The sequence below is a fragment of the Cucumis melo genome, chromosome 4 (assembly GCF_025177605.1).
Source record: "Cucumis melo cultivar AY chromosome 4, USDA_Cmelo_AY_1.0, whole genome shotgun sequence".
Classification (NCBI taxonomy): domain Eukaryota; kingdom Viridiplantae; phylum Streptophyta; class Magnoliopsida; order Cucurbitales; family Cucurbitaceae; genus Cucumis; species Cucumis melo.
In genome coordinates, this window is record NC_066860.1 from 32519398 (window position 1) to 32543732 (window position 24335).

Sequence of the window (24335 nt, forward strand, 5' to 3'; positions counted from 1 at the left end):
TAAGGAATATCAAATGAATAAATTTATATCAATTATTGTCGAGTTAAACCTACTTTTACATAGGTAATTTAGACTAAAATACCCAATAAACTCAAGCATACGGAAAATTAAATATAAAAAAAAATTGAAATCTAAGATAATGAGAGGATGAGTGAATCACTATTTTATTTGGGATTATTTAATGTAACTGAGTCTAAGATTTTGTTTCAAAATTCAATTATAAACACAACAAGTAACCGACAACCACTACTCAAGTTATTCGGTAAATAAATTACTTTTTAATACATTTCAGAGCACTTCCTAAATAGATTCCAACTTCTATATCCAATTTTTTCTCCTTCTAAAAATTCACCTTCCTAAAAAATCTCAAAATTATATTCTTCAAAACATTTTCAAAAAAATTTCTTTAAACAAAGCTCGAAATTTTAAAAATAAAATTATTAACTTTGAATTAACTCAAAACGAAGGTAATTATTTATCCTAAAATATAATTACCACAAAAACTGTGCGTTTGGAAAGTAGTCCCCCGTACGGCCTTACAGATTGATACGCTGATGATTAGGGTTCGAAACTCCACAACGCATTAGATCCTTAATAAAATCAAATTAGAAGGCGTGCTAGGGTTCGAATCTCCACGACCTTACCCAAAATCCTGAATTTCTCAAGCAAGAAGAAGAAGTGGCAATGGAAGAACTTCAATCTCCACCAGAACCATCATCCACTGACATTACCTCCAACAAAGGGAGGAAGAAACCACAGGCTAAGGAGAAGAAGGAACCGGAGAAAAGAGCTAAGAAGACCTCCAACAAAGGGAAGAAGAAACCACCGGCTAAGGAGAAGAAGGAACCGGAGAAAAGAGCTAAGAAGAAGACACCAGTGGCTACTACTGCTGCTGCTGCTGCTGCTGCTACTACTACTTCTACTTCAGTCAACGAACACCAACGCACTGATCGTTTAAATGATGTTTTGCCCAAGGTTAAGGTTTCAGAGTTTGATCCTTGTGTTGAAAATCATTTTAGAGCCATGGATGCAATTGTTGAGCTCTGTTGTGAAGCAGAGGAGGGCGATGGTGGAATTGACGAAAGTGACATTCAGCGCTTTTCATCGTCCACAATTTTCTTGAGGTACTCAATGGTTGCATGTTACTAGCTTAACGTATGTTTGATTGGTGAAGATTTTGTGGTTTGTGCTTGGCATGCAATGTATTGAATTTAATCCCATTTAATCAGGGAATGGAGGTTCTACAATTATGAGGCGAAAACTATCAAGTTCGCTAATGATTCGACAGGTCCTGAGGGTAAGGATGCTGATATCACGATAAACTTACCACAATTTTCTTCTGCAGCTGTTCTAAAGGTGCTGGATTTAGGCCTGTTGTTTTCCTTATAATTTTGTTTCCTGCTGCTTGGCTTGTTTTTTCCTTTTAGGTTATGAACTGTTACTCTCATGCAGCATTATGAATTAACATAAGTCTTAATTGATATACAGAAAGAAGCACCGCCTGGAGCCTCTACATCTCTGGATTTTCGGTATGGTGTTCTGGGGTTGTTTGTTTGTTTTTTTTAGGAAATTATGTTTTTTGTTGGTACCATCGTTGGAAATATAAGGAGTGACAAAATCTGTATTTGACTTTCAAGGTCGTACTGATGTAATGCTTACATAATGACCTGTGTCTAAGGTACTGTATGCCTCATCTAATGCACAAGTACTACTAAAAGACTGCATACCATGGAAATTTAGTATTAAGCTCTTACTAGTTGGATTCCCTCCCTCGAGACATTTGTGAGTGGAACTTTCTGCCCATCATGTGATTAAAATATGTAATTATTAAATCACCAATTGACTCAAGTTATTGGGTATGGGTAAATTTAGTCATGTATTATTTGACACTCCCCACACACGTGGACTTGAAATATGAAAGAAGACTCAGTAAGTGGAAATTAATATTAAATAGAAAGTAAATAATCATCGTGGGTTGATCTAGTGGTAGAAAAAGGAGATATGGTCTTGACAACTAACTAAGCGGTCATGTGTTCAATCCATGATGGCCACCTACTGAAGAATTAATTTCTAGAAGTTTTCTTGGCATCCAAATGTTGTTGGGTCATGCAGGTTGTTTATTGAGAATAGTCAAGGTGCGCGAAAGAGCACACCCACCACAATGTTACTTATGGTACTACTTTGAGTTTTGATATCTTCTGCTGTTAGTTACAGTAGTTTCCATTGGTGGGATAGTGTTCTCTGTTGTGTATGAAATGAAGCTATTTCTTTTGGTGTCTGATGTAATTGTGCCTTCCGCAGTTGATGTTGATATGTACATTCAATCAATCATTTTTGTTGATTTTTTGACAGAAACTTTGCTATGCATGTCGGTGGGCCTGTTTGGGCCTTAGATTGGTGTCCTCAAGTTCATGGAAGGACCAACTCCCTTATCAAATGTGAGGTATCTCTCCTGTTCTATTTCCCTTCTTTAAGCTAAACAGTATGAATACCTTATAATTCAAGTGTAAAATATTGTTTTATTCATCTCCACTTACGACTTTCATTTTCATTCACTTAGATAGGCTCTGATTTCTATTTGTTCATATTTTCTCTCTATTTATAAGTTAATATTTGACTCAACTTGTGTGACAGTTCATTGCTGTTTCTGCTCATCCACCTGGTTCTTCTTATCACAAGATGGGTATCCCGCTCACAGGAAGAGGTATGGTACAGATATGGTGTTTAGTGCATGGCACCGAAAACTATGAACCGATCGATGTAGGAGAGCCTCCTTCAGATTTATCTTCTCAACCAAAGAAGCCTAGAGGAAGGCCACCAGGGCGCAAAAAAAAGGAGGCATCAGGCTTGCCATCTCCACCGAAGAGGCCTAGAGGAAGACCTAAAAAGGAACAAAAAGAATCCACTGACAAGAAGGGTGACAATTGCCAGCTTGTTCAGGAATTTTCTATGGAAAACCCAGTTGGTTCATCCAGCTTGCTTGAGATTGATGGTGTCCCCAAAAATACTGAAAATTTTGTATTACTGGAAAACAATGTTGAAAGAGAGAGGAGTACCTTACAAGAAGTTTCTACATGTAATTCTGAAGATGAAGTTCCTGCTAAGAAAAGGAGAGTGAGAAGAAAAGTTAAGTCTAGGAATCTTGTCGATGACGTGGGAGTGTCATCACTTACAGAGTATCAAGAAGATGGATCCATTGCTAACAATCATGAGGCGGATGAGAATGTTAAAAGTGAATATTCTGGGGAAGACAATCTGTTATGCAAGGACATTTCAGAGAATGTTGTCTTAGACGCTAGCTCAATTGAATTTTCTATTCCCGAGAGTGTTGCTTTGCCAAGAGTCGTACTGTGCTTAGCTCACAATGGAAAGGTAGCATGGGATTTGAAATGGAAGCCAATCAATGCATGTACTGACAATTGCAAGCACCGAATGGGCTACCTTGCTGTCTTGCTAGGCAATGGATCTCTAGAAGTGTAATTAAACTTCTTTGACTGTCTTGTGACATGTTTGCTCAGTTACCAACTTACCGTATCTTTACTTTTCTTTTCGTCCATTTTCCCATAACTTTTAATTTATTATTTTTCCTGCGTATATTTAGTTATTCTCTTGAGTTGCTTAAGATTTAAAATAAGTTAGATTTGGAAGTATGCTGGATAATCTACTCTGATGTTTCCTTTTGAGATCAGTTAAAACTTGTGTTGAATATGACCCATATTTTTCTTGCTAAACCGAGTTTCGGAATTGCTATCATAGTGGATCTGATTTTTTGACATTACGTATTTGCTAGTAGAACCACTTTTTCTTTGAGCATGCCATAGCATAAAAACTACTTTTGAAGTATGTAGTTTTTGGAGAAATTATACAAATAAGATTACACTATATACAATACAAAGTAAGTTCTTAAAATACTGGTGTTATCCTAGTTAAATTGCTGTTCTTGATCCTTTGGTTGTTCTAAGGTTCTGACTTTTAATGTTTACTACGTGCCTCCAATAATTTGCAATATTTGTTCGTTATTGGGAACTGCACTAAATAATTGATCATATGAACTAATTGCAGCTGGGAGGTTCCTTTTCCCCATGCAGTGAAGACCATCTATTCTAAATTCAATGGGGAGGGTACAGATCCTCGCTTTGTGAAGTTGAAGCCTATTTTCAGATGTTCGAGGTTGAGAACTGCAAATACACAGAGGTATCCGGTGTTTATTTTTAATATAATGACATGACAACTCTTCAAGTTTAACACGGTGCAGTTTTATGAAAAGATAGTGCAATGTGTTCAGTATTGCGATAAATTGAAAAGTAGAATAGGCTGCCTGTTCAAGTTTATCACGGTGCTGTTTTGAATGAATTTCTTGGCTTTGCCTGTTGTTAGGAGTGGTATTATGAACTTATGAAGTACGTTTAAGACTATTCACTTTGTTCTTGTTGAATCCAAGAATTAATCTTTGGTTCCACGATCAACCACATCCTGTAAAGGAAATTATATCATTGATTGGATTATATTTAAGTGATTACGAAAACTTTTTCATTGATTTTTCTTTTAAATATATTCTGGGTTGTTACAGTTGTCATTATTTTGGTAATATTGCATCACGTGTTAACTATTTCTCACGAGTTTTATTTGTCCCTAACTTTCTTTGTTACTGCTAATTCATTGTCCATTGCTGGTGCTGCAGCATCCCTCTGACAGTGGAATGGTCTCTCGCACCTCCTTATGATTATCTACTCGCTGGATGTCATGATGGAACGGTTATTATTTAATTTCCCTTTTCCTTTTAATGTTGCATTCAGGGAGACTTAGTTCTTCATTTGGTTTCAGATATTTCTAGAACTGCTCACTCATTCTTTTGCTCAAATGTTGTTCGGAGCGTGAGAAAATTGAAGTTCCTGAAGATTTCTCTTTCCAATTATATACTTTTTAGGTTTTTTCTTGTTTTTAATCATCACCATACCGATAAAACACTTTTTCTGACAATTCCTGATACAGTGTTGGGTAGTTCTGTCTCTTGTTGTTTTGAATTTTAAATTTATGATGACTAAAACTCAGTTCATCCATCCAGGTCGCATTGTGGAAGTTCTCTGCCAATAGTTCTTGTGAAGGTTGTTTTGCTTCTCTTAACTTGTGTTTCTAATTCTCTCTTGTTTGTACTTTAAAATTTGGCTTGTGCAATTACAAGTGATATGGCCCTCATTTTCTTCTTATTTTCTTCAGATACGAGGCCTTTACTTCGTTTTAGTGCAGATACAGTTCCAATAAGAGCAGTTGCATGGGCACCAACTGAAAGGTTTGTAGTGGAGTTCAAGTCAACCCCTCGCCCCTTCCAAGGAAAAAAAAAAAAAAAAAACAGAGAGGGAGAGAGAGTAGAAATAAAAAGGGATGTCATATTTCTTAAATTTAGTTATTGACATTTCTGCTTATTCACAGTAATTAGGAAATGTTACCCTAAGAAAATGGTCACAATGCCAATCCTCCCACCCTAGTGCTGTTTACATAATCAGGAAAACATTTTTACCTTTGATGACAAAGAATGATAACTGGACTATTAACCATGAAATGGGTTGTCCGGTGAAAATAGTTGAGGGTGCATCCTGACAATCATAGTATAGGATAGGATTAGATATAAAAAAAATTCTTCTGTTAGATGACCAACCTATCCTATATTATTAAGGTCGAAATTATAAATATTCATGTATTTTCATATTATGTGCAGCAACCTCGAAAGTGCAAATGTGATACTTACTGCTGGTCATGGAGGTTTAAAATTTTGGGACCTAAGGTTGGTGGAGTTATTTATTTTCTTTTATTTTTCATTATTATTATTTTTGGATTATATATAAAGTCAAGTTTTCATTAAGACAAGATGAAAGAAATATATAAGGCCATAGAAAAAAGTTTCCACCTGACAAGGTAAAAGTGAACTAAACTATGCTAGAAGGGCATCTTATTCAGAAAACACCTAGTGGAGAATTGTGTTGATTGATGAGGTGGAATTACAAAGACGAAAAGCTCCTGCTTGCCAAAATCATTTCCAATTGGCAATAAGAGAAGACATAATTGTGATTTGTGAAAGTCCTGATAACTTTTATAACATCATTAGTCAAAACAATAGTGAATAGAAAAATCTATCAAAGCATCTTTTTCATCCTTGCAAACGCTTTTTTCTCCTTTTCTTCCATGTGGAACACAGGAAGGTTCTCTAATGATACGATTTCTTAATCCATTTATTCTGAGATCATTGCATATGTTTTGAATTATTTTGGTTTTCAGTTCACATTATATTGTTTCATTTCAACTCAGTGGCAATCTGATATCAATCATTACAATATTATATCAGAGATCCTTTCCGCCCCTTGTGGGACCTTCATCCAGCACCGAGGATTATATATAGTCTGGATTGGCTTCCTAATCCTAGGTACATACTTTATCTCGATAGAATGCAGGTTAGCCACGTTAATGTATGGTATTACTAACTGTCTTTTTTTACAATGAACCTATTCTGGTTAGATGCGTTTTTTTATCCTTTGATGATGGAACATTGAGACTTCTCAGTTTGCTAAAGGCTGCAAATGATGTTCCAGCAACTGGCCAACCCTTTACAGCGATAAAACAAAAAGGTTTACACACTTACATTTGTTCATCATATGCCATCTGGAGTATTCAAGTGTCAAGGCAGACAGGTATATCTGTAATTCATGGTTTGTTAGCTTTAGTTTGCGACAGATCTAATTTTTAACATCAACAACTGTAATTTGGGTTTTCCATTTGCCATTGAATTGGTTTACGTTTATTACTGTCATCAGTGGTCTGAGGTCTCTACAGCTCTAGTGCAGCGTTAGTCTTGTTAACTGAAAATGTGTTTATATTGCTATCGCTCTCCTGATTATTTATGTTTCTTCATGTCATTAAACAGATGAAAAACGCATTCTCATTTGTGTGGTTTTATGCCTGTCTTGATTTTAATTTCAGCCGTGCGGAAATAAACAACAATTGTCTCACATTATCATTATGTCTGATTTGGTTTTACTTTTAATTTTTAAATTTCAACACAATCAAGTGAATATTTGAATTTTATCATGTACATTTAAGATATAGCAACTGATTATTTCAGGCATGGTTGCATACTGCGGTGCTGACGGAGCTGTTGTCCGTTTCCAAGTAAGTTCAACTTGCACAGTAGATTTTGCTATGGAGGTGAAAGTTTGCCTCTTCGGCACTTGTAATTTATTTGGTCTCAGTTATTTTATTTTATTTTTTAATCTTAGCTTATAGTTCTGTTAGTTTATTCTACTTTGCTGCTAAGTATTTATTTATGTGTGTATATATTAATATAATAAACTACTTCTCCTTTGAAGGAGAGAATTACAAAAGGGGTCTAGACAAAGGCATCCTATCCCAGGTCTTGGGATGGTTTCAGCAATCCCTCTTTTTATTATTAAAATAATAAATGCATTGTTTGATCAGTTGAAAATTATCAATTCTTTGATAAAGAGGTTTTTGCCATAAAAATTAGTTTTGATAGTTGAAGTATATAAATAGCTGAAGAGTTCATATATGCTTTCTTTTTCTCTATGGACCACAGATGGAGTTGAAGATAATTGATACCACTTCAAATCATACCTTGAATTATCATTTCATTATTTGGTTTTTTTTCTTGTTTAATTATCAGCTTACTACGAAAGCAGCGGACAAAGAGAATTCACGCCATCGCACCCCACATTATGTATGTGAATACTTAACCGAGGAGGAATCAATTATTACATTCCGCTCGCCACCACCAAATGTTCCAATCCCTTTGAAAAAGCTGTCCAACAAATCTGAACACCCACTGTCCATGCGAGCTATTTTATCTGATTCAATGCAGTCTAATGAAGGAAATCATAAAACAGCCACAGCTTCAACATTGGAAAATGAAGCAGCCATTTGCTCGGATGTCGATGTCGGTGTTGAATCTGGATCTGAGGATACACCGATGTCCACCAAGAAGAAGAACCGAACTCAACCGAAGTGCAAGAAGAAGGGAGTTGAGAACCTAGAATTGGAATGTAACGTTGAGCCTAAAGATGATGCACATATAGATGCTGACGTAGAAGCACAAACAGATGCTGTCTTAGAAGCACGGATGGATGCTGACGTAGTGCCCAGTTCGGGGGATCACTTTGAAAATCTTCCTCCCAAATCAGTTGCAATGCATAGAGTGAGATGGAACATGAACATGGGGAGTGAAAAATGGTTGTGCTACGGTGGAGCATCTGGAATTCTACGCTGTCAGGAGATGGTGCTGTCGGCCCTCGATATGAAGTTGATGAAGAAAAAATGAAATTTATTTGAAAAAAATGGCTTTCTAAAAATGTTTATTGGGCAGCTGATTTTCACGAAGCGACTTGTGCTCTTGCTCAGTTCTTTGTACAGTTGTAAGATCAGAGAAGCCATTTCGAATTGGAATAATTGTTATTGCCATCGACCTGCAGTGCTTTCATCCTCAATAGGCTTAAATTAGAGGAGCAGCTAAACGAATAAAAGAGCATGACCTTTGCAGAAGACCAATAACTAGGAAGGTTATTTAATAAGAGAAGTTCAAGAGCCTTAGCAGATAAACTTGAATAGTTAGAGGAACATCAGCAGTTATGGTAAAACTTTAGCCAATTGTGTATTCTAAAATAACTGACGCAAAGCTCGCCTCCTTAGCTAATGGGTGTCGGGTTTAATATGTCGTGAGGCTGTTCGTCTAGAAGATGAGGTTCTAGTAAATAAGGCTATTATCGGAGCTTGATTATTTTCTTATTTATATGTAATCTGTTTTTCTTAACTCTTCTATATTGTAAATGAGCTTTCAAATATTGTTTCCTTCCTAACTTTGTATCAGTATGCATAATTTTATGAGGCTCTTTAGGAGTTTGAAATGAAATATCAGTATAGATCATTTTTACGAATCTTCAAGGATTTGAAATGAAATAATCCTCTTGAATAGGAAGATCATTGAAATCCGTTCGAATAAGAGGTTATCGAAATAAACTCAACTTGTACATACAAACTTATGTAAATATCACTAATCCAACTCGCACTGTACCTAAGACATAATGGGGAAGGAATTGTTTTTTTTTTTCCTCTAAAAATTGTTTAGAAATATATATATCTTTTTACATAATTATTCTTTTTCTTCCCTTTTATATGACAAAATCGACGTAGAAACTTGAAAGACTAATATGTATTTAAAGTTTTAGCTCTCATTTTCTGATAGTTCACACATGCTATTAGGTTTGTTATTAATAATAATATATCATATTCACAAAATCATAATTTAGTTGCAATATTTAATAATATGAAAATGTGGATTTGAAGAATGCATATTCCCTAAGCGAAGTGATTTGAGAGATTTGAACCATCTACCATCCATACATTAGTTCCCATATTAACAAAATCTATATAAATTAACTGAAAAAATCAAAGAAAATTAGCTATATAAAAATTCCATGATATTGAAAAAAAAAAAAAAAAAGTTTACTCTTCTTCAATAATAAAAAGAAAATCCAAACAAATTTACGGTATTTACTTTTTCTTACTTCCTTTTGCTTTTGACCAAATTATTGAAAGTGATATTTCAAACACAAACAAACATATCTTTGGGAAATTCTAAATCTAAATCCAAATATTTACGATTATACGAAATTAATTAATTAACTAAATGCAATCAGATTTTCCCATTTCCCTCTAAATCCTAACTATAATCTTAAAACTCACTTCTTCCTCTCTTCTATTTATATAATTCATTCATAATCATAACAATCATAACTCTCTCAAAAATATGAATTACAAAATGCTCAAATTACCTTTAATTCTCACTATCATTTTCCTCTTTGCCGCCGCCGTCTCTGCAACCAATGCTGACAGACAGGTAAAAACAAATAAACCCCGCCGCCGCCCTTCATGGTGGCTTCCGCCATCCTCCGGCCACGACCGTTATTTTTAATCATTTGAACTTTTTTCTACACAGGCATATGTTGTGTACATGGGAGCATTGCCAAAATTAAAAAGCTCTGAAGTTTTGGCAGATCATCATCATGGCCTCCTTGCTAATGCTGTTGGAGAGTAATTAATTAATTCCCAAAAAGAAAATAGATTTAGTTTTTTGTTAATGATATGTTTGTGATTATTTCTAAAATTTTTAATTGAATAGTGAGGAAATGGCAAGAAAAGCCAAGATTTATAGCTATGGAAGAAGCTTTAATGGATTTGCTGCAAGACTCTTACCCCATGAAGCCGACAAATTAGCAAGTCAGTCCCCAATGTATTTATTCCATGAACTTCTTTTTTTTTTTTTTCTACTTTGAATATTTTTAGGTGAAATTTTGTTTTTAGTTTATAAATTTATATTTTTGCTCTTAATTTCTCTATTATTTTTTTTACTATGTTAAAGTGTTTTTATTGCTAAAGAATTTAGAATGAGAGGGAAAAATTAACTTTAAAAAAATGGAAGATCCAAAATTTTGCTATATTTAAAAGTTTATGTAATTATATATTTTAAAAAAGTTTCTTTTTTCTTTTTTAATTTTCAATTTAAAAATTAAGGTTGAAGGGTGAGATAATAAATAAATTAATTAAGATGAAAATGAATAGACATAATGAAAATGTGCAAAATGCAGAGGAAAAAAAAGTGGTGTCAGTATTTCGGAGCAAGACAAGAAAATTGCATACAACAAGATCATGGGATTTTTTGGGGCTGTCGGAGGCGGCGAGCCGGCGGAACGCCGCCGCAGAATCCAACGTAATCGTCGGACTATTGGATTCGGGGATATGGATGGAAGGTCCAAGTTTTAAAGATGATGGTTATGGTGAAATTCCTTCTAAGTGGAAGGGCAAATGTGTTACTGGTCATAATTTCACTTCCTGTAACAGGTCTCTCATTTTCTCTTCATTTAACCATTTCTTTTCTTTATATATATATATATATATATATATATACACTCCTTTTGTTTTTATGATTATTCATTAGAATTTTGAAATTCTCCATATGGGGTTTTTGAGAATTTGGGTTAGGATTTAAGGGGTAAAAAAATTGATCAAAACCGCAGGAAAGTGATCGGCGCGAGGTTCTTCGACATTGAAGAAATAGATAATTCCAACAATAAAAGCCCCGTCGACGAGATCGGTCACGGCTCCCACACCGCCTCAACAATCGCCGGAGCTTTCGTCGACGGCGCTAGTCTCTACGGCGTCGCGGGAGGAACGGCGCGCGGCGGCGTTCCAGCGGCGAGAATCGCGATGTACAAAGTGTGCTGGGCCGTAGGGTGCAGTGACGTGGACTTGCTGGCGGGATTCGACCATGCGATCGCCGACGGAGTGGACATCATATCGGTGTCCATCGGCGGCGAGTCGATGGAATTCTTCAATGATCCGATCGCTATAGGATCCTTTCACGCAATGGAGAAAGGAATATTGACGAGTTGCTCGGCGGGAAACAGCGGGCCGGATTTAAAGACGGTGGAGAACACGGCGCCGTGGATAATGACGGTGGCGGCTTCTACAATTGATAGGGATTTCAGTACCGTCGTGAAGTTGGGTAACAATAAGAAGCTCTCTGTAAGTGTATATTGTGTAGAGAGTTACTGGGTGTCCACACCATTGTTGAGTTGCCCTTTAAAACTTTGATTTGTCCTACACAGGGAGTGTCAGTAAACACATTCACTCCAAAGAAGCAAATGTACCCTTTGATCTCCGGATCAAATGCTGCATTACCTAATCAATCCTCTGATCTCGATCTTTATCCAAGGTAATAGACAATAAAGACATTATATGAATGTGTAACATTACTTGAAACCCGGAGTGAGGTTTGATTAATTAATTGTTGATGAATTTGATGGTGGCAGTTGGTGTGATTATGGGAGTCTTGATGAGAAAAAAGTGAAAGGAAAAATAGTGTATTGTTTGGGATCAATAGACCAAGAATACACCATTTCTGACCTTGGAGGCGTAGGTGTAATTTCCAATCTTTTGAACATTACTGAAATGGCTATTACCACTCCTATTCCATCCACTCATCTTTCCTCTACCAATTCAGATTATGTTGAAGCCTACATTAACTCCACCAAGTAAGTCAAAACTTAATTAATACTAACTATTCATCTCATGTTTCATTTTCTTTTTGATTATTGATGATGATAAAAACACAGAAACCCCAAAGCCGTCATTTACAAAACTACCACAAGGAAGGTTGATGCTCCCTTTTTGGCTTACTTCTCTTCTAAAGGACCTCAAACCATCGCTCTCAATATTCTTAAGGTAATTTTAAATCTGTTTGGGATATTGACTTCTTAAATTAACTTTACAATAAAAATTCTCAGTAAGCACTTAAAATGAGTTACCGATTTAAACAGCCGGACATTGCAGCACCAGGGGTGAACATATTAGCAGCATACTCAAATTTGGCTTCAATTCCAGACAATAGACATTCCCTTTTCAATCTTCTTTCTGGTACTTCTATGGCTTGTCCTCACGCCGCCGCTGCGGCTGCGTATCTCAAAGCTTTTCACCCCACTTGGTCCCCCGCTGCCCTCAAGTCCGCCCTTATGACCACCGGTATGTATCCTCCTTTTCCTTCTTTCTTTCTATATTGCTCTAAGGGTTGGAATCAAATTAACTAAGTTGTCAAACACCCATCATTATTTCAAACTTTCTAGTCTAACTTCTTGGTTAAGTTTTAAGAGTAATATTGGAATATCAAATTATAAGGTTTTTTTTTTTTCTTTAATAATTTAGAACTCACCTTTCTACGAATTTTGCAGCGACGCCATTGAAGATCGGAGATGAACTAGACGTGATTGGCGCCGGCGCTGGCCAAATAAATCCGACCAAAGCGGTGCATCCAGGCCTCATTTACGACCTCTCTCGCACCTCTTACCTTTCTTTCCTCTGCACCAACAAACGCTACTCCGACTCCGCCCTCGCCATCCTTACAGGAGACGCTTCTTTAAACTGCTCCGACGTCCCGCAAGCCAGTGGCTCCGACGCCATCAACTACCCTTCCATGTACGTCCCCGTCGACCGAGACGCCACCTCTGTCTCCGCCGTCTTCCACCGGACCGTCACCCACGTCGGCTTCGGCCCATCGACGTACAAAGCGAAGATTAAATCGCCGGCAGGTTTGTCGGTGAAAGTCTCGCCGGAGACTCTAAAGTTCGATCGGGCGTACAAAAAACTGTCGTTTAAGGTGGTGGTGAAAGGGGCAGCGCCGGCGGTGGGGCAGGCACCGTTGACGGCTTCACTTGAATGGGATGATTCTAAGCATTATGTTAGGAGCCCAATTTTGGTCTTTAAGGTTTAATTCAACTTTATTCGTTCATACTTGCTTTGGTCTTAGATTTTATTATTACTTTTTTAGTCTTAGATCTCTCCTTTTGTTAGATGTTTTTATGTAAATGTTAATATTTAGTTAATTTTTTTGTTCTCCAATTTTGTTTGGATGGGATTGGTTGTTTTTTTTTTTTTTTTTTCTTTTTCTCTTTTTAAATTGAACTTTCAAAAATCTTATATACTATCAAGTCTTGAATGCACCCCAAATATTAACTTCTTAGCTCATTGTAGAAACATGTAATTCATGTTACAAGTCAATAATAGAATACAAATTTGTACAAAACTAAAAACCTTGGAAGAAATTCTATAATTCTGGTTAAGTTTAAGAAAAGTGAGTGTAGACTATTTTGTTTGCATCTTGATGAAAAGGAGTGAAATACATTTTTTCTAACTGTTAATTCCTTGCTTCTTGATAAAGTAACTAACAGATCTCCATGCACTCCATTCTTATGCTTCACTTCATTGAAGAAGTGTAAGCCAACCCAATAACAAGGGTCTTCGAAGTAACCATAGAAAGATTTAAATACAAAATTCTTACACTCACCTCCTCCTCTTTGCTGCCCTACCAAATCAAATTCAAAGCTCTTTGAACTAATCGGCATTTTAGTCCTAGTACCTCTCTCATTTAATTTGTTAGCAAATTGTGCCTAAATCTTATTTCCCGTCACTACCTATCTCCAGCACCAAGATCTTTATGTGCTCTGAGCTCTGGAATGCACAACGTACGCCATGACAAGAAAGCTGAAGTTAAGTCAGAACTCTGGCTACGTCTCATAGCTCTGTGGCCTGCCTCTGGCAACAAAAGCCAATGCAACACAGAACTTTAACACATAAGATTGCTGTGTCGACAACAAACACTGTTGCCAAACTAACTGGCCATGTGGATCAGGATTGCATACGGCATTGACGGGCGTAAAGGTTCTTTACCTTTGTCAGTTTTTTTCTCCTCCTCCTGGCCTCAGTTGCGGCCATTGCATCTATGGATTTCTTACAAGGGACTATCTCCGGTTCATGCCTTCTTTCTGCAAAATAACACAAGTCATCACACGTTCTTGATGACACACCATGATCATCTTCATTCCAGTTATCTAGTTTGGCAGCGGAACTGGGTTCAATACATTCAAGTCTTACAGGAGAAAGCACTTTTCTAACTGGAGCTCTTGCATTGGTATCGAATCCCTCCACAGCTACTCCAACTGTGTTCTGAGTATCATCCTTTGGATTTGAAGATTCATCTAAACTGGGAGCTTCATTCAAGTCAGGAGCATCGTTTTCTTCTTCGGCTGAAGGCAAAGAAGAATGTCTGCTTTCTGCATGGACAACCTTTGAAGTAATAGCACTATTTTGGGATTTCGAATAAATATCCTCTTGATCATTTCCAGCGGGAAACAAGATTTGAGGACTCTGTTGGTTCCTAAAATCATGATGAGGTAACAACCAAGAACAAGGTGGTAATATGCAAAATGGTGCTCTGGAGCTGGTGACATTCGTAAAGTTTTCTTGTGTCTGGGAAGAGCCAGACACAGAAGCATTATTGTTAGCAGGCAGATTAATACTTGACGGAACAACGACGACATTGGGTAGTTCATGATAGGAACTTGTAGATTGAACCACAGATGGCCAGAAATATGGAAAGCGACTAAACAAGAAAAGAGGGCAGTTGGAGGGTAAAGGAGGCATCTGAACATGAGATGATATATGGTTTCCTGGGATCTCCTCCACCTTCGGCTTTACTGCTTCAGCCAACTAGACACAAACGAGCGAGCAAGTGAATTTGTTGGGAGATATCAAGACCATGACCAAACACACACTTCTTAAATGCAACCCCATCCTACCTGTTCCTTTAATTCCTTGTTAGTAGTCTCCAGAGATTGGTACTCTTTCAGGGCCAACTCCTTTTCCTTGATTGTTGAAGATCACAGAGTGAAAGGTAAATAAAGATTATAACAAACAGAAAAGTTAAAAGAATATAAATGGGTCCTTTGTTTTTCCTTTTCATGTTTTGGGGGTAGAGAAGAAAATAGTAGTCATTTTCACGAATGCCTACCCTCTTTAAATTTTCATTTTCCCATGCTAGATCAGCAGCCTTTCTGGTTAATTCCTCGCATAGAGCCTGCATAATAAAATGAACCATTACATGCAAAAGTAATTTGAATAAAGCAACAATGTGACACGGACTCTCTAATTACTTTTGACGAAATCTGATTATCTCAAAATTTAGCACATCATCAAGTACAAAACCGTGAAAAAAATACAATCAACCAATTCATTCATGGAGACTTTGATCATTTCACTTGTAAAGCAATGATTCAGAATAATCTTATAGCTACTACTTTCTTTGTAATAAATTAAATCATAATGGCACACTTAACTGACATTGTTAACCCTTTCTTGATGGTGTCGAAGAATAAAAACACCTGGTATTTTCTTTCCCTAGACCAAGTAAGGATGTTAATCTCCCTTGAACTTGTTACTGAGGATTAAAGTTGGACTGTGAAGAAGCCGACACCAGTTACATTGCACTGACAATATGAGTATGGTGTACGGTTAATCACAAAAATAACTTCCAAAAGTATAACAATCAAGTTGAAGAACAAATAACTTCCAACAGTATAGCAATCAAGAGAGAGATTTAATTTTGACAACCATTTTTATTAATTATCATGTTTAGAATTAGAGTAATGTTAAATTCTTGGTTTAGAGCCAAAACCTCCTCTCTACTGTGACCATACAAGTACCACAGACATCGACAGATGGTTTAGAGTAATATATAGAAATCCATCCAACAAAAGAATGAAAACAAGAAAGAAGGGTTTTCAATGTTAGCATGGTAAAATATCACAATGATGTCCTAGACATGTTAAATACATGATACCAAATTTGAAAAATAAAACTAAAAAATTTATATTGAGAAGAAATTCTATGAACCTGCCTACGCCGAATTGTCTGCCGGGCTGACTCTCTGTTCGCTAAAATCCTTCGTATTCTCCTTTCTTCCTTTTCAGCCTGAAGAAGAAAGTCACTTATGAAAAGCTTGAAATGAAGCAAGTAAAACTGTGTAGGAAGATGTTAGCAATCATAACCTCAGTTAGATTACGCCTTGACCTTCTGCAGCCAAACAATTGGTAGCTCGTAGTGCTTGCAGGACTCACTTTAGATGATTCAGCCTCCTTGTCCATCTTTGTCACCTCTCCGGTTGTTTCCGGCTCATGCTGGGACTGATTAGTACACTCTTTCTCTGATGGTTGATGTTTTACCACCCCTCTATCCTGCTGCTACAAATAAAAGTAGTTTGTCGAGGCCCGCAGAAGTGGTGTAATTCTTGTTTCTTTTAATATCAACGAGTGTTCAAACGTCAGTTCTCACAAGACAATTGTTTGACTTACTATATTTTGTTGCAAAGAAATCTTGTAGAGTATCAAACACCACGCATGGGCAGCATAGTAATACCAACTTTACTTGTTTAGCAGTTTGACATAAGTCATAATAACATAAACCAGAACCTGATTTGGTAAAACAAATGAACAGCATAGTAATACTGTGTACACCATGCCAATTCTCATGAGACATTTGTTTTGACTCTACCATACTTGGTTGTCAAGAAAACTCATTGAATATCAAACAGTGTGCATGGGCAGCATAGTAATTCAACTTTACTCGTTTAGCAGGTTGACACAAGCCAAAGTCTTAAGAAAAGAAACCATAATGTAATTTGGAACAAGCGGGATTGTAGTAAGACATGGATAGTTTTCATAGAATCTGGGACCTAATTGGGAAAAACAAATGGAGAAGTTAAAAAAAAAACAAGGCAAGAGGTCCCCTTTACTAGTCCAGCCACCGAGAATTGAAGAGTATACTAATGTTTTTTAGAAAAAACTTAAAGGGTCTAATATCCACCAAGTTTTCTTAACAACCAAATATACCGAAATATTGTAGAAACAGAGGAGTTTTCCAATTAGATTAATCAAGGTAGGCTTGCGTTGATCAGATAAAAAAGGGGTTAATGTTTCCACAACTGTAGGAGGAAATTTCTTTTCCAAACCTAACTCACTTTTAATATGCTTTCACAAGTTAGCAAATGTTTTTCACTTAATATAGCAATGGCCCACTACTTGTTTTAGAATCCAAGACAAAAAAATCTCCACATTCTTAATTCCACTCCACACTTCTGGGATAAGCATCACCAATACGAATCCTAGTCCTTGGAATCTAAAACCAAAGGACAGAAATTTGAACTTAACAAACCGCCAGGCAAACACATTTGAATATTACATAGTGAATGTAAACCAAAGAGCTCAGCATTCCATGGTATTGCCTTAGAAGCCATCCAAATTTAGAAAAAAAACATAACCAAACGAGTCATTCCTCCTCGTTCAATTACCGATGGCTCAGTTAAGAACACCCCCACTCAATTTCCAATACCACTAACAAGTAAAAAATTTAATTCCCCATCTAAAAACACAAAATTAAAAAAAAAAAAAAAAAAAAAAAAAAAAAAAAAAAACCCACCCCTCATTTTGAATTTTAACAAAGTGCAATGAAAACCTAGCAACACCAAAATAAAAAAGAAAAGAAAAGAAAAAAAGAGTAGAGAATAACCTCAATCCGAAGGTCCAGATCCGCACGAGCAGGCAAAGAGTCGGCAAAGCCAGAAATGGGCGATTCGGTCTTAAACTCCTTCCTAGCTCGTTTCCCTTTCCCTTTAATCCCCCATTTAGTTTGGGAAGGTTGAGTTCCAGTTTCTCGAACCGCCAAAACCGCCAAACCAGCAAGAGCCTCCGCCGCCTCAATCTCAACCTTAACCATCTGATCCGCCGCCTTAGCCATAGAAGAGGGCATAAAGGAAGAAGAAGAAGAGGAAGAAGAAGAAGAGGAAGAAGAAGAAGAACTCAAACCAGAAGAAGTGGTCCCATCGGAGCACTTGGAAGAAGAAGCCGCCATGAGAGTGAGAGGAGGAGAACCCATAACAGAGGAGAAGAAGAAAGAAGAGAGTAAGGAGAGAGTGAAAGAGGGAAGAGAGCGCGTGAGGATGATGAGTGAAAACTTGCGCGTCTCCATGAATCAGTGAAAGCCACGTAATCAAATCGGCGCTCGTATAATTGTTACACGTGGCAGTTCCGCCGTACAAGAATTGTAGGCTACGGACCATGGGTTCACTGAAAGCGTCGGTGTGTGGCTACTCCATATAATATCCACGTGGCTTTCTATTTCTTATACAAAGGTTTTAAAAGAAAAATCACTTCAAATTTGTGTGAATATGTATTTGTGTTTTGGATTACAAAAGTGCTCCCTTTTAGAAGGGTGGCTCTACATGAACAAACACATTAAAGCTGCAACCTCTGCAACGTGGCAACTAAACCACCATAACTCATCTCAACAATTTCTATCACTACCATAATATATATATATATATATATATATATATATATATATATATATATATATATATATATATATTTGTGTGTGTGTCTATAAAGCGTAAAGTCTTGTAAACGTAAGTAGGAAATTTGTTAAAATTATTTAAGAGTAAAATTTCTAATTTTATTAACATAGATGAATATAGCACATTTTTTATTCTATAGATGATTGATAAGAAATTTTTTCATAAAAATTAAAATATTATTTTAGGAAAAATTTAAGTTGTTCTGTGGGAGTTGTTAGAATTTCACTATTTATATAGATAAAAAGTTCGTGGATCCATGATTTAAAGAGTCGCTTTTATGAACTTTTTTTTCGATATAATTATTAGTCTTGGTACATTTTATAAATATTAAATTTAGTATTTATAGTTAATTTTTGTTGATTTACTTAAATAATCTTTTATTATTTAATCAGTTTTTTATAGTAAATTTTGGAAATATATATATATTTTTAAAACCAATCTCCACAAAATTAAGTTTAATGGACTAAATTTGAGATTTATCAAAATTGGAAAAAAAAGATTAAAATTAAGCATTGAAAAGGAAGAACCATCCATTCATAATATTTTAACCTTAAAAATATCTTTAAATTGTGTAATTACTTTAAAAGATACTCTCTAATTTCAAAATTGCAATATTACATTAAACTTTCTCAAATATTTTAAACTTTGGTCAGAAGTCATTTAAATTTTCAAATAAATATAAGTATAGCCCCTAGGACTGATCTATAAAATAAAATAAATCACCTATGCATAACTCAAATGTATATTTGAAAATTTAAATGCATAAAATAAATCACCTGATCATATCATCTATAAAATAAAAGTGTTTATTAAAATGTATATTTACAATTAAAAGATAATGATGTTTGAATCTTCACCCACATCTCATCACATCACATCTTGAGACGTGAAAGAAAGTAAAGGAAAGAAAAACTTATGAAGACACTTAAACACACAAACCCTCAGACAAATCCTAAACAAGAATTTATTGCTCAAATAAAGAAGAAGCAGCTCTGATTATACATACTAAGATAGTAAGATGATGCTCCAAAAGTTTACACTAACATTGATCAGTTGACAGAACATAATGAAGATTGAAGCATTACGTTCTTGATTGATTGTAGATTGTTTATATGTAGCCACATAGCACCACAAGGAGGAATGATTTAAGGATACAACTGGTTTCAAAAGTTGGAACTATCATCAGCATTGGAGCTATCATTTGTTGTTGGAGTCGTTGGGGTTGGGAAAGCCGCCATCCTCTTCCAGTCTGGCGGAGTAGGAGGAGTCCTTGGAGATAGGTTAACAAGCTCCAATGCCTGTACTCGTAGCTCAACCGGGTAGTCGGCAACACAACCGATTCTCGGACCTGCTCCAGTTGTCCATTTGAGTGAAAGTTGATGGCCTAACTGATAAGAGTTTACTATCTTCTTTGAGTTAATTCTCTGCAATATCGCTTTCTTCGGTACGTCAGCTCTTGGGCTCTTTAGGCCACCAGATAATGTCCTTTTGTATTCTGTTTTGCCTCCGGCTTGGGAGATCTGAGCTGATTTTGAAGAAATGTCATCTCCCCTAACTTCCTCAATTGTTTTGATGTTAAGTGCTTCTAGTTTGTTCATGAAATCGGCCTTCGTTTGACCTCCTCCGACCGACTTTAAGTCATCGTAGCTTTCAGAATCTTCAGTTGCTCGATGTACCTGAAGAAGAAGAGAACATAACAGAACTTAAAGGACTTCATTTATCATGTAGAACTAGGAGTAGTATGTCAGCTTGTTTTGCTGTTCCATAGAAGTTAAAGTAGGTGGTTTGTATGTACCTCAACATCCTTAAGAACCACACCGTTTTCCTCAAGGAACTTCAAGAAGATGTCGAGATGGTCATCGGTAGGCTTGTAATGTCCACTATATGCCGAGATGGCCTGAAAATATCAAAGCCATCAGAGAACGAAAAAGTCTAGTTAAGCCAATACTACCAACCCCAACGGCCTTTGATTCAATCAAATTTTTTCATTAAAATGTTGATCGTCACACGTACCTTAAGAACTCCATCTTCTACCTCTAGCCTCCCAGCAGCCAATGTGGCTCCTCCTGCCAAGAAACTTGAGTGGTGGAAAGCTCCTTTCTTTTTCTGAAACATGACGACAGTGAATCGGTTACTATGGTATACCGTATACGGTTGAAATGGAATTGTGCCTTAGGTAACTAAATAAGTAGAACCAGAAGAGTATAATAATGAGGACTACGTTTCAAGGTTGCATCCTTACCTCACCAGCATAAAGCCTCTTAAAAGTGCTCATTACAAATATCCACTTCGTTCCTTTTGGTCCTCTCTTTGTATCAAGAAAAGTTCCACTTTGTTTATGGACAATTTTCCCATCGACAACAACGTATTCATAGTGTTCTCGCTCTTGCTAATATTGACAAGTGAAAAGAGCACCACGAAAGAAAGCATGTTAGGATGAAATTTAAACTGGGTTGGAAACTTTATAGACTGTGCATCAAAAATCGAAATCATTTTTTGTCAAAATGGGTTTCGACTTGAGACTGCTTCAAATATGAATCAATAGGCGACATACAGGTCCAAGATACTTGATGGTTTGCTGCCGAAGTTTCGATCTTGGGCATTCTTTAAGGTCAACATCTTTTCCTTCTCCAACATCAAGCCTACAATGTTTGAATAGCAAAAAAAAGTTCAGATAAGTAGTGAGGATCTGAAGAAACTCCTCCTGCCGATGAGACATAAATTTAAGTTCATTAGAAGTAAATCACGATAAATCAAAGTGAGCCTAGTTCAACCGTAATTGTACGATGAATGAAAATCATACATTACTCACTATGAGGCAATTAAGATAAGGTGTTAAAATAGTCTGTCATTAAAGTTGCAACTTCAAGGAGATGAAAGCCAAGAAGATAGAAAGTTCGAATCCAAATTCTAGGTAGTCAATCAATTTTCAAACAAAATTCTAGTTGAACATATGAACATATCAAATGTGCAAGCTTACATATCTAGCCACCATATATATTTCATAAGTGAACAAAACTTTAGTTTAAAATCCTGTGAACTTCTACTTCCAAATCAAATGTGTTGATTTAGCCATAAACCCTGTAAAAACCTCCTCTTAAGACTTTTGTTCATTGAATTTCTTTTAACAAGAATCTTGAAAGTTAAGAGGTGTTAGCCCGGTGCACCTATGTTTGGTACATGAGTTTACTTACTGCAGGTCGAGTTTGGTTTTTTAATCCCTGTGCTGCATAGAACTAGGTGATATAAACTTGGGCTTATGAAATCCATCTTTTATTTTGCATCATAAAAACCTTTACAAAACCCACAAACCAAACACAAGTTACACATACTCGAGGACTACTTTATATTAATCAGAACACCCCATGTGCCAAACCTGTAGAACATGGATACGGATATACGAGACAAGGATAAGGACACGACACACAAGACAAGAATAAGGGCATGACACAAATATCACAAATATGGCGACATATTATATTCTAAAATCTATGACACGAAAATGTTGAGGACACACTTTTAAAATATAGAATTTTAAAACTATACATCAGGTTGATACAATAATGGATATTCAAAGTTATGAGTTTATGTATTTATATGCTTTAAAAATTATTTTGATATATCTGCCCTCAAATTTTATTTGTCATGTGTATGTTGGACCTACTTTGACTTTGTACAATTAGTGTCTAACATATCAATTGTATTGATAAGTGTTTGATATGTATCCAGCAAAGATAGGAGTGTGTAAGATACAAACATACTAGCCAAACCAAAGTGTCGGCAATTTTTGTAGAAAACTTATTCATGTGCAAAACAAATGATGTATTTAAAGACTAAAATAGAACATGAAATCCAAAACTTTTCAAAGTTACCATTCAAAATCCAGGAATATTTCAGAAAAATATCAAAAGACAAAGATCCTACATAATGAAACATTAGAACAAAAGCCGTTACCAGTAGAAAAATGGCTGACCAGCTTTAGCCTTACACCATTCTTCGTAGTAAAGATGCAAACTATGCCCATATCTGTGTCTAGGATCAATCTGAACAGGAAAAAGAAAAAAAGCAACATATTAAAACCCAATATTGTTCTTGAGATTTTCCAACTAAGCTTCCACTTACAGCTTCGATCCAATGCTGAAAAGCAAGTTTCTGAGCTTTAGCATCCTTTGACAACCCTTTTCCTACCTACCAAAACAACTTCAAATTATTCCATCAGAACCCCTTTCCAAATCCATAAATGTGAAGTGATAAAAAGCTCACAAATCTCACCTTCGAAGCATTCATAGTGATTCGGTTCCAGCGGGAAGCAGCCGTTTCAGGTTTGTAATTGAAGAAAGAAATCGTACTGTGATTCAATCTAGCGTAGTCTAACGCAAACCACCTTCAAAAAAAAAAAAAATTCACGGCCATCAGAAAACTCAAATTCCTATGTACTCATTTTCAGTTAGAAAAAAGAAAACATAACTAGAAAGTAAAATTGAAATCAATTTCTCTTTTACCAGAGCTCTTCAGCGACGACGGCGGAATCCGCCAACAGTCGTCGGGTCCGGTAGCTCCTGTACACTTTCTGCAGCTTCACTGCCGAGAGCCGCAGTGCTGTGTTCACGTCATCGCCACCGTCTCTGTTGATCATTTGGGTCGGTAAGGGGTCTCCGTCGGATGAGAAAGGCATTTGGAAGGCGTCACTTTCTGAAGTACCGATGACCGGAGAGTCGCCGGAGGAAGAGGATTGGTGATTCTGAGAAGGAGGATCGTAAATGGCAGAGGATTTGAGAGAGTATGGAAATGAAGTGTGGTTTAAGGATGTGGAAAGGGGCTGAGAGTGAACTTCCATTGACGTAGTTTGTGTTTGAAAACAGAGGACTCTGAAAATTTTCTTCTTCTCAGACGGAGAGAGGAGGAAGAAGACGATGGGAGTAAAAGAAAGAAAAATTGGAAGGTTATTTATGGAAGTCGATGTGTATTACAACTTACAAGTGTGCATATATATATATATATATATATATGTATTATAATATATGCAATGTACTCAAGGTAATTACAAATGTAGCGATTATATTCAAAATAATTAAGTATATAATAATATTTTTAAAAAATTGTAAATATAATAATATTTAAAAAAATTGTAAACATAGCAAAATCTGTCAAAATCTATCAATGATAGGAGTCTAATAGACTATGTAGTAAATGTTGGCAATACAAACCATAAGAGTCTATGAACGATAAAAGTCTATCACTTATAGATTTTGCTATATTTGCAATTTTTTAAAATATTACTATATACTTAATATTTATTCTAAAAATTGTTATCTATTATAATTATCCATTTTTTATAGGTAAATTCATTCTTAGCTTTCAAAAATTTAACTTATAAATTTTACTATGTGTATAAATTAATAGGATAATTTTACGTATTATTATAAATTTGAGCGTCTAATTTTAAAAATTCATAAAAATTTTGAAATTCCAGTTTTTGCAATTTTTCATTTTCAAAATATAATAATAATAATCATTATAGAACGAGAAATTGAATCTC

The 24335-nt window shown here is 36.0% G+C and overlaps 4 protein-coding genes across 8 annotated transcripts; 2 read left to right on the top strand and 2 right to left on the bottom strand.

Annotated features, from left to right (window-relative positions):
* The first annotated feature begins 575 nt into the window (after window positions 1-575).
* LOC103486595 (uncharacterized) lies at window positions 576-8858 on the top strand. 2 transcript variants are annotated; one of them, XM_051084129.1, is made up of 14 exons: window positions 576-1124; window positions 1230-1356; window positions 1489-1529; window positions 2353-2443; window positions 2635-3476; window positions 4063-4194; window positions 4682-4754; window positions 5066-5105; window positions 5218-5290; window positions 5717-5782; window positions 6341-6418; window positions 6511-6683; window positions 7115-7161; window positions 7673-8858. In XM_051084129.1, exons 1-14 carry the CDS (start codon window positions 685-687, stop codon window positions 8321-8323), a joined length of 2874 nt encoding a protein of 957 aa, XP_050940086.1. In that variant the 5' UTR covers window positions 576-684; the 3' UTR covers window positions 8324-8858. The 2 variants fall into 2 exon arrangements, with proteins under 2 accessions (XP_050940086.1, XP_050940087.1); XM_051084130.1 differs by having other exon boundaries at window positions 975-1124; window positions 1230-1297.
* A 950-nt stretch (window positions 8859-9808) lies between these two features.
* LOC103486592 (subtilisin-like protease SBT4.15) lies at window positions 9809-13447 on the top strand. The gene is made up of 10 exons (XM_008444596.3): window positions 9809-9898; window positions 9998-10092; window positions 10181-10278; window positions 10647-10899; window positions 11076-11583; window positions 11667-11773; window positions 11871-12092; window positions 12174-12282; window positions 12378-12579; window positions 12786-13447. The coding sequence occupies exons 1-10, from the start codon at window positions 9809-9811 to the stop codon at window positions 13322-13324; spliced, it is 2223 nt and encodes a 740-aa protein (XP_008442818.2). The 3' UTR covers window positions 13325-13447.
* A 198-nt stretch (window positions 13448-13645) lies between these two features.
* Window positions 13646-18382, bottom strand: LOC103486593 (uncharacterized). 4 transcript variants are annotated; one of them, XM_051084131.1, is made up of 7 exons: window positions 17953-18382; window positions 16437-16628; window positions 16282-16359; window positions 15401-15466; window positions 15189-15254; window positions 14281-15099; window positions 13646-14145 (listed from the first exon to the last, which is right to left on the bottom strand). In XM_051084131.1, exons 1-7 carry the CDS (start codon window positions 18316-18318, stop codon window positions 14125-14127), a joined length of 1608 nt encoding a protein of 535 aa, XP_050940088.1. In that variant the 5' UTR covers window positions 18319-18382; the 3' UTR covers window positions 13646-14124. The 4 variants fall into 4 exon arrangements, with proteins under 4 accessions (XP_050940088.1, XP_008442821.3, XP_008442819.3 ...); XM_008444599.3 differs by having other exon boundaries at window positions 13646-15099; window positions 16437-16622; window positions 17953-18376; XM_008444597.3 differs by having other exon boundaries at window positions 13646-15099; window positions 17953-18376.
* Window positions 18383-19586: 1204 nt separating this feature from the next.
* LOC103486591 (IQ domain-containing protein IQM3) lies at window positions 19587-23776 on the bottom strand. The gene is made up of 9 exons (XM_008444595.3): window positions 23299-23776; window positions 23069-23180; window positions 22919-22984; window positions 22751-22839; window positions 21351-21438; window positions 21039-21185; window positions 20810-20902; window positions 20592-20693; window positions 19587-20472 (listed from the first exon to the last, which is right to left on the bottom strand). Exons 1-9 carry the CDS (start codon window positions 23631-23633, stop codon window positions 19960-19962), a joined length of 1545 nt encoding a protein of 514 aa, XP_008442817.2. The 5' UTR covers window positions 23634-23776; the 3' UTR covers window positions 19587-19959.
* Between the last annotated feature and the right edge of the window lie 559 nt (window positions 23777-24335).